Raw genomic sequence first — 16,626 nt, forward strand, 5'->3', positions numbered from 1 at the left:
GAGATCTACGTCAAAAGTAATTCTTATAATTTTAGAAACACTGTGCTAACCCTAATTGTACTAGAAAATCAATAGAGTAGAACCCCTCTTGTTTTTTGGAGAAAAAGGAGGCTATGCACATTAGAGAAAAAGGAATAATTATTTTGTCAATGGAGTGTGGAGGCCACATAAAGGGAAAATTTGACCCCCTTGAGGAATTCGCACTAGAAGAGAGAGGGAAGAGAGAAGGTGGTTCAAATTAGTGGAATTGGGATCCCACCAAGAGAGAAGGGACCAACATCTATAAATACCACAAAGAAGCCTCATTTTGGGATCTTTTATCTATCACTCTACAGAAATCAAACTTTCTTGGAGCAGTTGAGCACAAGAGGAGAAGTGCTACTTAGCACAGGAATTCCAAGCGGAAATTCCACCCCTATTTCGGAGGAATTTGAGTGCGTCTCTAGTAAGGAAAATTGGAGTCTAATTCAGGGCTTCACTTGAGCATTTTGCAAAGAATTCATCTAGTTCTGTATGTTCCCTTGGGCACAAAAGATAGTTTCCAGTGGTTGATTGGAGCAACTTCCTTTAGATTCTGGGCATTTGCAGGTGTTTTTCCTTGGTTAGAAGGCAAAGATTGGCACCATTTCGCAAGGCTGAAACAAAGAGATCTTACTGGGTCGAATTCTTCTATTTCTGGGCTTGTGCAGGGGTTATTGAGCAGAGGCTGTGCAGGGGTTATTGAGCAGAGGCTGTGCAGGGGTTTGTGGCTGTAGAAACTGCTGTAGTTTAAGCCTGGAGAAGTGAGCTATTTCTGAGAGAGATTTTGTAGTTATTTCATAGGCATTTTAGCGAAAGATTTGTGCCATCTTCAGCAGTGTCTCTCTTGCAGAGCACAGAGCTGGGCAGATTGGGAAATTCACACTTTTTGGGGCTCTCCGGGTCGACTGGAATTAGCCCAATTTTTTTTTGGGTCTTTGTGAGTTTGGTGGGAAGAGCTCCAGTTTAATTTTGCAGAATTTTTGGAGCCGTTTTGAGGGCAAAAACACCTGTTTTTCTTCAGCGACAACAACAAAATTTCTGGGTAGTGCGAGTTCCCTGTTTGGGCCATTTTCCCAATTTCCAACATTATTAATAAGATAGCTCATGTTTCCTGCTCAGATTTTATGGTTTACTAATTGCACTTGCACGTTTAGAAATTTATTTGTTGTAGCTTAGTGCATGTCTCTGTTATTTACTGAATATTTCCATTAGGAATATTACATCCTCCTATGCCATATCTCTCTCTGGTTGTCACTCTCTGATGATTTTTCCACGACACTCTAAGAATCTGGTTTGAGTCTAAAATCACAAACACAAACACACTCAAATGCCATAACACTTCTACTTAGCATAGCGGAATAATGTACATCCGTGAATCAACTAGTGCACACAACAATTTTTAACTTTTTAAACCCATTACTTGTTATATTATAATCTTTAATACAACAGTGTTAAGGCTCTCGTAACAGGGATCATGGCCCTTACATACAACCCTGATACAAGGACACAACTAGGGCTTGGTGTGAACAACTATGACAACCAATCTGCCCTGAACAAGATACACTTGACCTACATGCTGATGGGTGTGCACACTCAGCCCTTTCAGTCCACGTACCTTGAGCACATTTGGCTGGTACTTTTCCTCACCATTTGCTGATCACTGTAACTGCATCTTGAGCTGTCCAACTTGCCATTATCAATGATCACTGCTCCTTTTGTGTCACTGAACTTTGGCTTACTAATATTCCCACTAGCAACCCTCTTGCTCCACTAAGATGTCTTCTCATTGGGTCTTCCAGATCTGCCCTCTTAATTTGCCTCCTTGCAATCATGAACTAGGGCTCCACAACTCTGCCTCCTAACAGCCCATTGACACCTTCAACAATCAGTGTACATGAGGACTTCAAGGGTTGCTCACTTGTCAAGATTCTGGCTGCTCCAGATTGCTGGTCTTAGAGCACAACAGATTTGCCCTCACACTATGACATATCAGTCGTCTTGTCACTCTTCTTAGGGCTTCCAAAACTGCCCACAGTCCTCTTTATTCCTTCAAAGAAGATATATCTAGGGCTTGCAAATCTAGCCCTCACAGCTGCTCCATTGTTCCACCAAACGACCAACACTTAGGGCTTCACTCTCTGCCCACTTTTCACTGATTTGTATCACCTTCAAATCAATGAACTAAGGTACAAATACAATCTGCCCACTATTTGACTGTTTGCTGTTGCAATGAGGCTAAAACCTAGGTCAATCAGTCAACCCACACACAGTAATAGACCTGCCTTCTAATACTGTACTTAGGGCTGATTGCACAGCCTCTAACAATCCACAAAGGAGTTGTTCATTGGCTGTTCTGATCTTTATCCAAACACATTGAACAGACCCTCCAACTTAGGAAGACATCTCCTTATCATTTGGCAACCCACTTAACTTACCAGGCTTGCCACTTAGACTCAAAACCCTACTAAACCAGGCAGGTCTGTGGCCTCCAAAACAGGAGGGTTATTTGGTCATATAGTCCTCTTTTCTTCACGCCGGGAAAGTATACAGCCCACCGCAACTTTCCTTGGCTTTAAGGCCTCTTTTCCAAATCTCAGGACCTGCGGTCCTTCTCCCATAGATCTGTGCACTATCACAGAGGTCTCGGCTCCTCTTTCTCCTCCCAACAAAGTAATTACAGGTCTGCAACCCTCCTCCAACCACTGAGAAATAGGGATTACAGACCCCTTTAGGACAGATCTGTGCATCTCTGTGGCCTTCTTCCATAAGCAGTGAGGACACCTAGGGCTGCGGCTCTTTCCTGTAACTGAACTAGGCTTTTTGGCCTCCCCATGTATGCCTAAACTGGGCCTGCGGCCCCTCCACAGACCAACAAGAAACCCTTGTACTCTTGGCTGCTCAAATCCTCAGGAAACTCCACAAATTCGCTAAAGGGAAGAACCCTCCTTCTCTGTGGCTTCTTGGGATTCCTCCCTTGAGATGTCTCACACTTGGATGGTTTATCAAATGAGCCTCTCTCTTCCCTTCTTATAGTATTTCATGAGGGAAATGACTAGCCCTCAAGGGGTTCCTTCAAGCCTAGACGACTTGATCTTTTTCATCATAAAACCCCAAATATCTTAAGGAAATTAATTATCTTTCATTTGATCTAGACCCTTTATGGTTGCCTTAGGTCCTCTTGGTCCTTTAAGGATGCTCTTCTTGCAACAATGAATAAACAAATAATATATCCTCTTGGTTTTGCACCCACACTTTGGGTACAAAACCCCATCGCTTGGGTACTTCGCCCACAAAGTCCTTTTGTGGTCAAACTTCTCACAAACCCAACACCTAGGGTTGTGGAGTACCTCCCAAGCTACAAAAATCAACACTTTCATGTATGAGAGCCTTCACCCACTGTCCTCTCAACAGGTAGAGATCCCTCTCCCTTCTCCCAATTACACACTTCTTGCTGGGGATCAAATCCTTTCGGCCCAACAACCACTTCACCAACAGTAAAGCTAACTTGTAGTCCTCAACCTCCTATGGTCAAAACTGGAAATAAATTCTTCTCTAAACCTGATAGATACAATACTTTGTTCGCCTCTAGTATAACACCTGATTCCATTTGAAACTCAATACTGCCAGTGCCTTCTATTGCATACTTGGCCTTATCACCAAGCTCCAGATATACATCCCTAGGCCCCTTGGTCATGTTGGTGAAGAAGTCTCGAGATCCTATCATGTGACGAGATGCTCCACTATCCACAAACCAAACACCTCTTTTGACGGTTCTGAAAGGAAAGACACCAAGGCTAAGTTTTTCTCAAACTTTTCAACCATCTCTTCCATCTGTGTTGTCGTAGCTATCTTTCCCTTGCCCTTCTTCTTGTTTGGATATTGGATGGCAAAATGGCCCAACTTGTGACAAGCAAAGAACTTGACTGGTGCTTCTCCAGTCTGGTTCTGCTTGGCCTTCCCTTTGCCCTTTTTCTCTTGTGTAGCAAGAACAAGCTCATCTCTCTCCACTACCCTTTCACTGCCCTCCAATCAATGAGTTCTCTCAGATCTCCTTTTGGATGAAATCATCCCAAAACCGACTCTAATTAGGAAGTTGTTTCCTAGCAAGGATCCCATCTACAAAGGTTGTCCAGTGCTTAACGCAACCCTTCAGAGCAACTTTCACCAACTCCAAATCAATCACAGTTTCCCCAACAATTGCAAGCTCATCACAAGCTTATTGGATCCGTATGAAGTAAAATGTTATGGTCTGAGATCTGTTCATCTTGATGCTACTTAATTTCTCCCGCGACACTATTTTCCTGTTTTCATTCGTGCTTTAATAAAGACTAGTCAGAGCTACCCACATTTGATGTTTGGTGTCCTTCCCTAAAATGTGAGGAATTATGTGATCACTCACACCATCCAAAATTATACTCCTTGCTTTCATATCTTTAGGATTTTGCGTCGCTGCAAGGTTTGCAACTGAAGGAACTTGAATCTCTGTGTTCACAAGATCCCACAAACCATTCATCTTTAAAATCATGGTAATTTGCTCCTTCTAGGAACTGAAATTAGCGGCCCCATCCAACCTATCTTCATATTACAAAGTACTTAGTGATGCCATCTTCATAAATCGACCACGACCACAAAACTCAACTACAAAATTTAAAAATAATTCTATTGCCGTAGAAAGGAGAAACTCACTACTGCAAACCTTCGTGATCTCAGATCTCTCTCTCTCTCTCTCTAATTTATCTAGAAAGCTCTAATACCATGTTAAATTTCCAAATACCAGCCCATATTTATTTTCTCATGACAATTAATTTTATTCCCAACACTTTATTTATTTAGCAAAATAAATTGTGAATTATTGAAAAATAAAATCAATGGCATTTTTAACTTCTATATATATATATGAAGCAAAATTTAAATTAGAAAGATCGAGCACACATTGCAAAAATAATTCACCCACAACGATTCTTCATCATCTATTAATATGGAAAATTTGGGTTTTCGATCCACAAAGATACAAGGAAAAATACAACTGGAACCTGTAACTCTGCCCCCACAGAGCCTTGAGGGTTAGCTCAATTGGTTGAGTCCCCGTTGTTAAAGCACCTATGCTATTGAGAGGTTATGGGTTCATTTTTTTGGACACTCTTGGGGTTAGGCTCCATGGTTGAGCCGACAGGGAGTGATCCCTTCGAATGGATTTTCCTAGTACAAATATTTCGTGGACGTAGTGATCACCGATTGCTGGGTTTGTGAACCACATAACACAAAAAAAAGCTCGCCCCCCAGAGAATGAATTCGGCCAACTAGAAATTGGCCTCTGAAGGAAATTGGCTTGGAGAAATTCGGTCCAATCAATTTGCAGGCAAATCAACCCTGCGTCTTCCCCAAAGCTGCTTTTGCACCTTAGGAAACTTGGCCTCTAACGAATCAGCGACTCCAATAAAATTGACCTCATCTTCAACAACCCAGCGTTACAATCTCCACAACTTGGTCTCTTGGATTCACCCCCAAATTCTCCCGTACTTCTCCTTTGCACTTCAGTCTACTAAGCCACTTGCACTAGAGAAATCTCTCTCTCACTTGTTGTGACTCACTCTCTTGAGTTCTTGTGTCTTCACCTCTTCATTAGCTTCTTTTATAATCTTTGTTAAGTCCAAATCCCTAACCCTAGTCTCCCTTCTAGAAGATCTTGGAGATCAGTGGTTGAGATTTTTTCTATGTCACTGAAATGATTAAATTATTTATCCTTAGAAAATAACTTAATAGTCCATAGTAATTAATTGACTTTAATTATTGTACTTTTCCTAAGTTAGAATTAGGAAAGAAGACATAAATCACTTACTCCACCAAGCAAGCACCTAAAGAGGCAATAAATCATATTCTGCATGCTAAGACACCAAGCCTATGTAGAAGACCTTTTGAAGCTACCACGTGCTTCAACAATCCTGCAGGTGGGAATATTGTTTTTCCATCTAAGATTGGGGCTGGCCCGGGCCTAGACTCAGCTATCTATCTATCTATCTATATATATATATATTCAAAGTTTCAATCTCTTTTTGAAATTTTAAGTTTTTCTCCTTTAAATTTAAAATGTTTGAGGTTTTTCATTTACTATGTTTATGGGAATGAGATTCATACTTTTGCCTTTGCCAAGTTATTCATGATTTTGGTTTAAATATGTGATGTTTACATCTCACCTAATCCAATACCTCCTTTACACATGAAAATCATACTGTGCATAATTTTCAAAAGAAACAATTATTTATTGTCATAGTCAAGAGCATATACACGCACTCACATCTAAAGAAATACTCTGTCAATGCTAGTTCAATACTCATTTATTCACTTACATTGATAGTTTTCATAGGAACATCTCCTATCTGTTGTCAGAAATGGAAAAAAGTGACAATATATGCAACACATATTGTATTTTTGCTGTTCCCATCTCCATTTTTTGCTACATAAATAATCAAAGATCATTTTTCATTTTGGATGTAAAACAAATTATCTGTTGTCATTACATATGGTATCTAGTTGGAGGAAATACAACTTTATAATTAGAATATTAGAGAAATAGAAAATTTGAATATTCTTTGATAATCTGTTTCTTCTATCTTTTGTTGTGAAGTTTGTTATTTTCCGTCGAGGCATTGGGATTGACAACACCAGTGGTTACTTTATTATGGAGAAGGTGGATATGCTTCTTTCTCGAGCTTGGGAATGGCTACTTCTGCGGACAGGGTAGGCAGCTAGTGTCTGGGCATGATTTATAATGGATACTTAGTAGGATGGGGAAAGTTTCTTGAAACATTGGATTGGATTTCAATTGGGATCTAATTTATATGAACATTAATTTTGATTTGGTGGTTTGTCATTTCTTACTTCACCTCCTTTTCATAAACAGACTTGGATATTTATTTATGAGAACCTCCACTGATAAAGATGAAACGATTGTGCGTTCGGGCTACCAGATGAGCTTATCGCTTTCCCGTTCTATAAGAAGCAGAGCATCCACAGAAGTGAACGAGGAAGTTGGAAACCTATTGGGCAAGGATCTTTATGTCGAGCGCATACGATTAGAGAACATGAAATTCAGGTGATGATTAATGTTAAATGAGTTTGTTTTGGCATGCTATGTTATTGTGTGTAGCTTATAGTTGTAAAGATGAAGGAAACTATGTTGATTACGTCATCCAAAATGAGCACCTGTGACTTATTCTCATTCAATGCTTTGCAGTTTGAGAAATTTATTTGGAAAAAACACAATTCAAGAGCCAACATTTGAGCAGATGATTATTATATACAGGTAGCATGTTCATCATGAACTACATTCAAAAACAAATAATTTTTTTAGGAGGTTTTCTCGTCTTTGTACTGTGACAAAGTCTTAACTATTCATGTACCTTGAGGGTTAATAGAATCTAAATATTTTTGGCTTTATTGACCTCAATAAATTTTGTACCTATCTTGGTCCACAGTTTTAAGTTATTAGAGACATAGATGATAGCTGGAAACTTGGGAAACTTTCTTCCTAAAAGGGATGAAGCAAAAGCTGTCCATCATAGTTTAGCACATGACTGTAATGTTAGTTTTCTGGAAACATGTTAGCCAGCAAAGCACTGCTGTTCAAAGAGCTCAAAGTGAAATTTGTCTGGAACAGATCGGTATAATTCTTTATGTTATTGGCTTTGCAGGACAACAACACCTCACAGTGACATATTTCAATCTGTTGATAGGAGTATCCACATTAAACACTATAAGGACATTCCCATGGCAGACATGGAGACGATTCTGGTAAGATTTTGGAATGCATCTTGAGATAAGCCATAACAAAAATGCATTGAGAGACTAAAACTCAATAAACAAATTTGTGCAGCCAGCAAAGAGGAATCCAGGCTTGACACCCCTGGACTGGATCCAGTTTCTTATTTCGGCCATAGTTGGTTGGGTAGGTCTTAATAGTCTTTGTGCATAAAATGGTATGGACTAACTACACATTATGCTTGTATAGTTGACATGTAAAACTTGTAATTTTACACCGGATAAGTTCCTTCTTGCAGGTTGCCTTGATTGGTTCTTTTGAAATGCCTGGAAATTTTTGTGTTGCATTTGCAATTTCAAGTGCACTGGTTGGCTATTGTACAAACATTTACTCTATGTACGTTTTTCTATTCTCAAAGGTTAAAGCCATCTAATCTTGCATTGTTTAAATAATTCTTCATATATTTTATCTACTTCCCAGTTCTTGCATTTCAATTTCACATCTTATAGGGTAATTTAACATGTTATCAACTTGTTCAAACATTTTAGTCAGAGGCACATGTCCTGTACTTTAGCATGCGGAACACATAGCTGACATGCTGAACTCTTTCGTGTTTACTTTTGGTTTCTTGCAGTGATGAATAGAGACCTACCATTGCACCATCAGTTATATTGAATTGACATAACATACATTTACAACCATTTTTAATTTCACTATTGCTTTTCTTATGATTGTTCCTTAGGTTACTTGTGCTTTCGACTTACGAATTCTTTATCACAAAGCTAAGTGAAAATGAAATGTGTCCTAGAATGATATGCCAGTGCCTTCATTTTTGTTGATACAATCGTAATAAACTCCATATTGTCACCCACACTTGTTCAAACTTTTTGCAGTTATCATATTTAGCTATTTTTTAATCCTGTTTGGCAGCCTCAACTTATCATGTTAGTGGGACATGCTTCAACTTTATCCTTTGAATCTTTGTTGTTTGTTCATCTCAATGGACTTTTATCCCTCCCATTCAACCTTGAACAAACATTATTTCATTTCCAGCAGTGATTTTCCCCCGTTTGTATTGCTTCAACATGACGATGGCAAGTGTTTTGGTTACAACAAAAGCATCTGTCTATATGTCTGGTTATTTTCATACATAAGAAGCTAGTTGTTCACATGTAATTATTGGTCCATATGCATGGAGTTGATCACATGTAAGAACTAAAAAAAATGGTTTGAATATTTACTATGATTAGATTTGATGATGCCCAAATAATCCCAATTAAATGATGGTGGGGCATTAGAAAAAATAATTAGAATGATTCCACCAAATAGCTCATAATGCACCATGCTTTCTAAGATTGTAACAACCTGATTTTCAGTTTCCTCTATAGTACAGTCAGGATGGATTTTCATAGTACGTGATGGCCAAGTCACAGGGGCAAGATTACGTCATCAGGGGTCCTTGAGGGGTTTTGAGGAGTTTTTATGGGATTCGATGGCATTCGCTTGGCATATTCATCATCATGAGTATTTCACACAACTTGTTTTTGGTTCCGTTGCTTTTTGATAATTCTCATAAAACGACATTATGTTAATTTTTAGATAACAATGGTATGTTCTATGCTTAGCACAATTTACTTCAATGTTCCTTTAGCAGCCTAATAACAATTCCCAACTATTTCCAGTAGCAATCACATAAACCATTAATCACATTGATAGTTAATGCAGATAGAACAATTTTTTTTTTTGCAAAAGACAAGCCAAGACAAGATAACACTGGATTTGGCGGATGCCAGGGAAAAACCCCAATGTGGGGAAAACCCTTTGATCAAATCTTCTTATTATGCAATTGTTCAACAGAGAGAGAGAGAGTACAAAAGTCAAATTGATTAGCCCAATACAAAGTCAAATCAGCCCTGTCAAATTCTGTAGTTAACTGCAGTCAAACTTCAGCCCTAACCAGAAAGTCAACTTTAGTCAAAACAATAATAAAACACCTCCTTTGAAGCCTGGTCAAAGGTACTGATTTGGGGTAGCATCAGATGTGCTCTAAGCCTCAAATTTTGCAGGGAGGCTTGGGCACATCCATTCCAAAGAACCCAAAAACCGTTTTGGGAAATTCCCCCAGAGACAATTATATTAAAATAATTAATATTTTTAATGGAGTTCCTAAGTCTAAACTTAGGAAAATTAAAATATTAATGGGTATTAATCTAATTGTGGGTGAATCTTCTAGATAAAGACGAAGATCAAGTCAAAATGATCTGAGCCTTTGATTAGGAGTTAATCTAGGCCGTTGGTTGTCCAACAAAAAGATATAAGAAGGGGCTTGAGGGTCATTTGGAAAATACACCAAGAGATCAAGAGATCGAATTTCTAAAGTGAGAAGTTCTTAGGAGGAAATTCTGATCGAAGAGATCTTTTGCAGTAGAGGGGCAGGGATAGTGATCCGGAGGAAGATTTCTAGATCCAGAGAGGCAGTAGCAAGAGGCTGAGTTATTCCCAGTGCAGGAACACGCGAGTGCAGGAATGCGAGGGCAGGAATGTGCGAGTGCAGGAACGTGCGAGTGCAGGAACTCATGAGTGCAGGAACGCTTGAGTGCAGGGACGCAAGAGTGCAGGAACTCATGAGTGCAGGAATGCGTGAGTGCAGGGACGCGCGAGTGCAGGAACGTGTAAGTGCAAGAACGCGCAAGTGCAGGAACGTGAGTGCAGGCAACACAAGTGTCGAGGTTGCTTAGGGAATATCTCTGCCAGATTTTCTTGTTGTTTGGATTGCCAGTTGGGCATCCATAGATGTACTCAAATTTCATTGCTACATAATAAAATAAAACCCTCACTGCTACACCGGTTTTCCTAATTCTAATTTGGGTTTTTCCGGGGACATTTGTCCAAAAATAACAGTGTCCTATGTGTTTGTATTTCCTTGCTCAGTTTCTATGTTTCAGAATCGTATTTAATTTGGTGTAGGCTACTTTAGTAATTTACTTCAATGTTTCAAGAAGAAATTTGAAATAAGTTTGTAATGTAATTTACGATCTAGGTGAAGTAGATTTAGTTGGTTGCAATAGGATTCCTAAGATTTTAGATCTAGGAATTTTCACATGGTATCAGAGGTGTTAATGTGAAACAGGAAGAACAGATCTAACATTGAAGCAAGGGCCAACTTGCTGCAGCAAGCAGCAGTTTGAATCCCCTGAGGGATTGCGCAGTTCTAGTCAGGAGGGCTATATTTTCATGGGTGTCTATTTGAGTGAGCTGACAGACAGGTAATATTACCGGATCGATAATTTGCCAAAGCAGAGGGAACCATGCAGAGCATCAGCGCAAAGCTAGAGGGACATAGTTTTCTACAAGCTGAGTGCTGGCAGAAAAGCCATCGGAAGAAGGAAGAAAATCGCATGGTGAGGGAATACTTCCTCAGTGATTTCTTGCCGAGGAAATCAATATTTCTCATTTGCTGAGCCGCAGAGGAGCAACAAACTTACCAACTCCATCAACGAGTGCATAAGCCAGCCTAGAAGCAAATAAGGAGAAAGAGGGAGTTGTTCGATAGTTTTCAGAGGATATGGAAACCAGTGGCTTGAGGGATCAGGACAAGTTGGACAGAGCTTCCAACTACGTCCTCTGGAAGGCTGGAATGTCCTTCTTTCTAGATGAGCATGCCCTCAAGATGTATGTTGATAGTGTGGTAGCTGTCCCCGCGGATGTAGATCCGCTGAAGAAGTACAAAGATGGAATGGAAAAGGCCAAGAGGATGATCCTGGATGGAGTTAAGGATCCCGTGGCGTGCCACGTTGCTAGCAGAGCAACTGCTAAAGAGATGTGGGATGCTTTGGCCACATTGTATCAGGGATCTTCTGAGCATTGGAAGATGTACTTGGAATAGAAGTTGAGATTTGTGCATTTGCAGAAGGGAGAACGTGTGGATCCATTCCTCGCAAAGCTGAAGGAGACCTGTGATGAGTTGTCGGTTGCGGGGCATACACCTTAGGATTCAGAGTTAGTGAGACTGGCTCTAAATTCTGTCTCAGATGAATGGCAAGTCTTTGTCCAGAGTATCCTGGGCAGAGCAGCATTGCCAAATTGGGATGAGATGTGGGCAACTCTAAAACAAGAAGAGCTGAGGAGAGACCTGGTCAAGGTCAAACTTGACGAAAGCAGCAGCAACAGTGGGTTGAAGCCCAAAGTAGAGGAGGAGGATAACGCAACCCTTGCATCAAAGGGGCAACAAAGACGAAAGAAGGACGTTTGCAAGGTGAAGTGTTTCAGATGTGGCGAGATGGGCCACTATGCTTCCCAGTGTCCCGTGAAGAAAAAGGACAAGGATGAGAAGCACAATCCTAAGGTTGCAGCCACAAAGATCGAACAGGAGTAGGAGTTCGCCATGACAACCAAGATACCTCCAAGAGGGAGGTGGACTGATATAGAACTGTAGTTCAATAGAGCTACAGATGGGCAGGATCCTTGAGCCCACCTCTTGGATCATCACCTTGCTATGGGAGCCCATGATTAGTAGTAGCGGGATGGTGGAGTTTTCAGTTGGTGCCATGGAGTGTTGGAGCAACAGATGCAGTAGTTAGTAGCGCCAAAACTTGAGCAACGCAGAGCAGAGAGGCAACCGTACATGGAGGCACAGTGCAGAGCTTTAGCAGCACAGTGGCTTCAGAAGACAGCATGCAACTAGCAACAATCAGGCTTTCAGCACCGAGGTGTATCCACGGGATACTTATCCAATTTTGGATGTTTTTCAGTTGCTTCTCTCAGCAACTGAGTTGCAGTTTGGATGCAATGTTAGTAGTGGTAGTGCTAACAGCATAGTAGATGCAACATTTGAGAGGGAGCTGTAGTACGTATGTAGCATTGGCAGTGGCAGTGTCAAAGGAAGCAATACAATAGCAGCAGCAGCGCAGTCCTTGGTGGACAGCATGTTAGACATTAGCGCCGCAGAGGACGATGCTTCCCAGTTAGAGTAGTATGCAGTAGCAGTATATTGCTAAAGCACATTCCTCGCTAAGAGGGAGTGTTGATTTGGGGTAGCATCGGATGTGCTATACGCCTCAAATTTTGCATGGAGGCTTGGGCACAATGTTACTTGGGAGTGGGAGCGACATTTTCAGAAGCTCCCGGTTTGGGAGCGAATCCCGGAGCGATTTTTTAAAAATATATATATATTTTTAATTTTTGATACATATATGTCAACAAAAACATGGAGAATGATGAATTAGATATAAAAAACATTAAAAAACATAGATTGATCATTGAACCATATCACATCAATCATCTAGAAGTTATAATTTTCATCAACCATGTCCACAAGTTAGTAAAATACATATTACAACTGCAACATATTGAGTCTCGTGAATAATGATTCATCAAATTCAATCTTAAAGTTTCAACTTCATGTTTTCAAAATTGAAAATTCAATATATAACATTTATCATCATTGATCACCAAAGTTGTACTTGTAAGCTAAGTTTAACCATTACAAGAAATAATATCTTAGATATTTCTAAGTCCTAACTTCTAATTGTTAACATGAAATGAAATGTTATAAAATGAAACATGAATAATGAAATGAAATGAAACAACTTTAGTCTTTCACGAAGCATCATATTCATAATTCACAATCATTACCAATGAGTTATAATTGCCAACTTCAAACTTCAAATTTTCATTGTCACAGTCATATATTGTTTACAAAAAATATCATTATGATATGAAAGAGTCAAGAGTCAAGAGTCAAGGACTTAAGACTCAACAGTTATGAAAACTAATAGAAACTAGAAAAGACAAGTAAACTGTAAATCTACTTGTGGCCCTTGCCACGAGAGTCTCGAGGAGTATAAGCAGGTCGTGGTGGTCTTCTAGGAGTCTCCCGCACAGACCGACGACTAGAACTAGAAGGCACATGCCCTCCACGTGAGGGTGTAGATGGAGGTGGCGACAGCAAAGGAACAAGACTCGGAACTCGAGCACTGCTACTGGATGGTGGAGGTGGCATGGCTGCTGCAGCTGCTTCATCTTCATCCCTTATAAGTTCCTCTTCCAGTTCTTCAAGATGTATAGTGCCATCCTCCAAATTGTCATCCTCTGGGTGATTGTCCCAAATTTTATATGTGGGATCCTCATAAGCCCGATCACAGTAATGACTCAACAACCTCAAAGTTGTAGTGCACATAAACCAAGCTTTCTGCTCGGTTTTCATTGAGTCTGTTCTTTTCACATTATGTATGAAGCTGTAGGTGCTCCAACACCTCTCTGCAGAAGAAGTATTTACAACCTGTGAAAGAACTTTTTTTGCCAATTTTGGCAAAAGTCCTTGGCCGCCATATGTTTCCCACCATGTGAGAGAATCAAATCTATCTTTGTCTTCCATTGCATGGAAGTTACCAAACAAACGAGTGCCACTGAAGTATTTGCCTATTTCAAGGCGCACAACTGCACATTCCTCCTTGTCAGGTATCAACTTTTCTAATGCTTGCAAATATCCACTAGTTACCTCTGCATCTAAATGGGGTTTGGTCCTAATCCCACCCCCCGGTGCAGGTTGGCCCAACCAAGATGTAGAGTAGTATTTTGGCGTAAGGATATACGCTAAGCAATGTAGTGGAAGATTAAGTCTATTCCACCATTCACACACACAATCGTGAATCAGTTTGTACAAGTCGGGATCTCTGTTATGAACAATATCTTTTATTTGCCCCAACATGGTATCCATCTACTCATACACCTCGCCAATCACTGGTTTGTCTGTATCTGCAAACCGAATCATGTGATAAATGGGCTTGGTGAAATCCAATACTTGCCTCACACTTGTCCAAAACTGACCATCAAGAGCGGCCTCCTCCACCAGTTCAAAACCTCGCCTGTCAGCTGCATTTGTAGCCCTTTCCTTTAATACCTGCCAATGTGGACTTGATACCATGCTAGCCAATGACTCTCTTACCTTCAAAAGGCGCCTGAAGGTGAGGTAATAGCTACCAAATCTGGTCTTCGCAATCTTCAACAACTCCAATCTCAAGTGACTGCGGAAAAGGCCATGGGTATTGCTATGATTTGTAATAAATTTTATCATTTGTTTGCCTTTCTTGTACAAATCACCAATCCATTTGTATTGTGCATTTTTGTTCTTGACAACATCATGCATCAGAAGGTTCAATGTGTGAACCAAACATCCAGACCAAAATATGTTGGGGTATTTATCCTCAATAATTGCTCCCGCTGCCTTACAATTAGGAGCATTATCAGTGATGACTTGGATGACATTGTATGGCCCAATACGGTCAATTGTTTCAAGTAATGCTTCTGCAATGTTGATGGCGGTCCTGAACTTGTCTGAGTAATCATGTGTAGTTAGAAAGATGGCACAACTAACAGACATAGCAAGAAAATTTATCAATGGCTTGCCTTTTACATTTGTCCATCCATCAGATACAATGGACACCCCATGGTCAGTCCAAGAACTTGTCATTCTATTCAAAGAATGTGATATTTTTGCTTTTTCATGATCAAGTCCAACCCAGGGCTCTTGTATCCTTTAGGGGCATCATTTATGTCAGAAACCATTTTGTGCCAATAAGGTGAGCGAAGAACATTGAATGGTATCCCACATGCATAGAGAAACCTGTAAACCTTTGAATCCACATCATTCCTACACCCCTCATCAAGGAAATCTGATATGGTTCTACGCCTTAAAGCTGATGACCCTGTGCCTCCATATCCACTGCCTTGGGAGGATGCTGAAGGAGTTCTTTGTGCTTGTGATTGTGAGCTTGGTTCAAAGAAACCCCTTGATTTTTTAGATTTGTATTGGGCTTCCTCCTCTTCCCTTATGTATTTGGCTCTATCCGCTGCTGACACCGCTGGACAAGTTTTGATTCCTATTTGTTTATCTCCATCCCATGGCCTTTTCCCGCAGAGGTGTTTTCTGGCACGGGTGTATGAACCTGTATAATTATTGTTGCAATGGGGGCAATGAAATTTAGTGGTTCCACCCCCTCTCCCTGCTTCAGGCCTGTTAACATATTTCCACAATGGGGTTTGGTCTTGTTTAGTTTTTTGAGAGTCATGTTCACCCTCCTCCAGCTCCTCCTCACCAGGGTTTTCATCAAATCCACTTTCTCCAGCTTCTTCGACCCCCTCTGCATTTTGGCCCCTCCATTTCCTACTCTCCAGCGCCATAATAACCATAAAAGGGACCAAGAAGAGGAAAATGCCAAGAAATATAGTCAGGTCCATGATGTTTGATATTTGTAGGCTTCTGAATCTACAAAATTTAATGGGAATGGGAATGGGAATATGAATGAGAAAATTAATTTAATTAATTTAGATTAATTAATTTAATTTATTAATTTAATTTAGATTCATGATTTTTGTACTAAATAAAGTTAATAAACTAAACTAAACTAAATTTAACTAACTAAACTAAACTAAATTACTACCTAACTAATGTTTAAAATACTAAATTATTAAGTTACTAATCTCTTTGCAGGCTTGCTCCTCCCTCAGCGCTTGCTCCTTGCTTCTCCTCGCTCCTTTGCTCTTGCTCTCCAGCTAAACTCAACTCATTCAAGTGATAATGAAATGTTTTTTGCCCCAATGTGATTTTAAAACATATTTTTTTTTTAATTAATTAATTAATTTTATTATTATTATTATATATATATATTATTATTGTTATTATTATAATATTATTAATATTAATATTAATATTATTATTATTATTATTTTTATTTATTTCTCCCGGCGTCGATTGAATCGCTCCCGGAGCGAAATTTTAACGCTCGGGAGCGATCACTCCCTGATCGCTCCCGAGCTGTAATTTTCGCTCCGGGAGCGACGCTCCC

The 16,626-nt window shown here is 39.9% G+C and overlaps 1 protein-coding gene across 6 annotated transcripts in view; it reads left to right on the forward strand.

Annotated features, from left to right (window-relative positions):
• Positions 1-16,626, forward strand: part of LOC149203912 (uncharacterized) — a 387,797-nt gene that overhangs the window by 87,289 nt on the left and 283,882 nt on the right. For 5 of the 6 annotated variants that reach the window (XR_016253984.1, XR_016253983.1, XM_089403611.1 and 2 more), the window contains 6 exons: positions 6,647-6,759; positions 6,923-7,114; positions 7,256-7,324; positions 7,713-7,812; positions 7,895-7,966; positions 8,079-8,176. Coding sequence is in view for 4 of the 6 variants with exons in the window: in XM_089403611.1 (XP_089259737.1) it covers positions 6,647-6,759; positions 6,923-7,114; positions 7,256-7,324; positions 7,713-7,812; positions 7,895-7,966; positions 8,079-8,176 (644 nt within the window). In the remaining 2 variants the exon portion in view is untranslated. The remainder of the gene's footprint in view (positions 1-6,646; positions 6,760-6,922; positions 7,115-7,255; positions 7,325-7,712; positions 7,813-7,894; positions 7,967-8,078; positions 8,177-16,626) is intronic. The other variant, XM_089403610.1, reaches the window with a different exon arrangement.

This window comes from Pinus tabuliformis, chromosome 2_1 (assembly GCF_031772625.1).
Source record: "Pinus tabuliformis cultivar Carrire ecotype Pingquan chromosome 2_1, CPIR1, whole genome shotgun sequence".
NCBI classification, from domain to species: Eukaryota; Viridiplantae; Streptophyta; class Pinopsida; order Pinales; family Pinaceae; genus Pinus; species Pinus tabuliformis.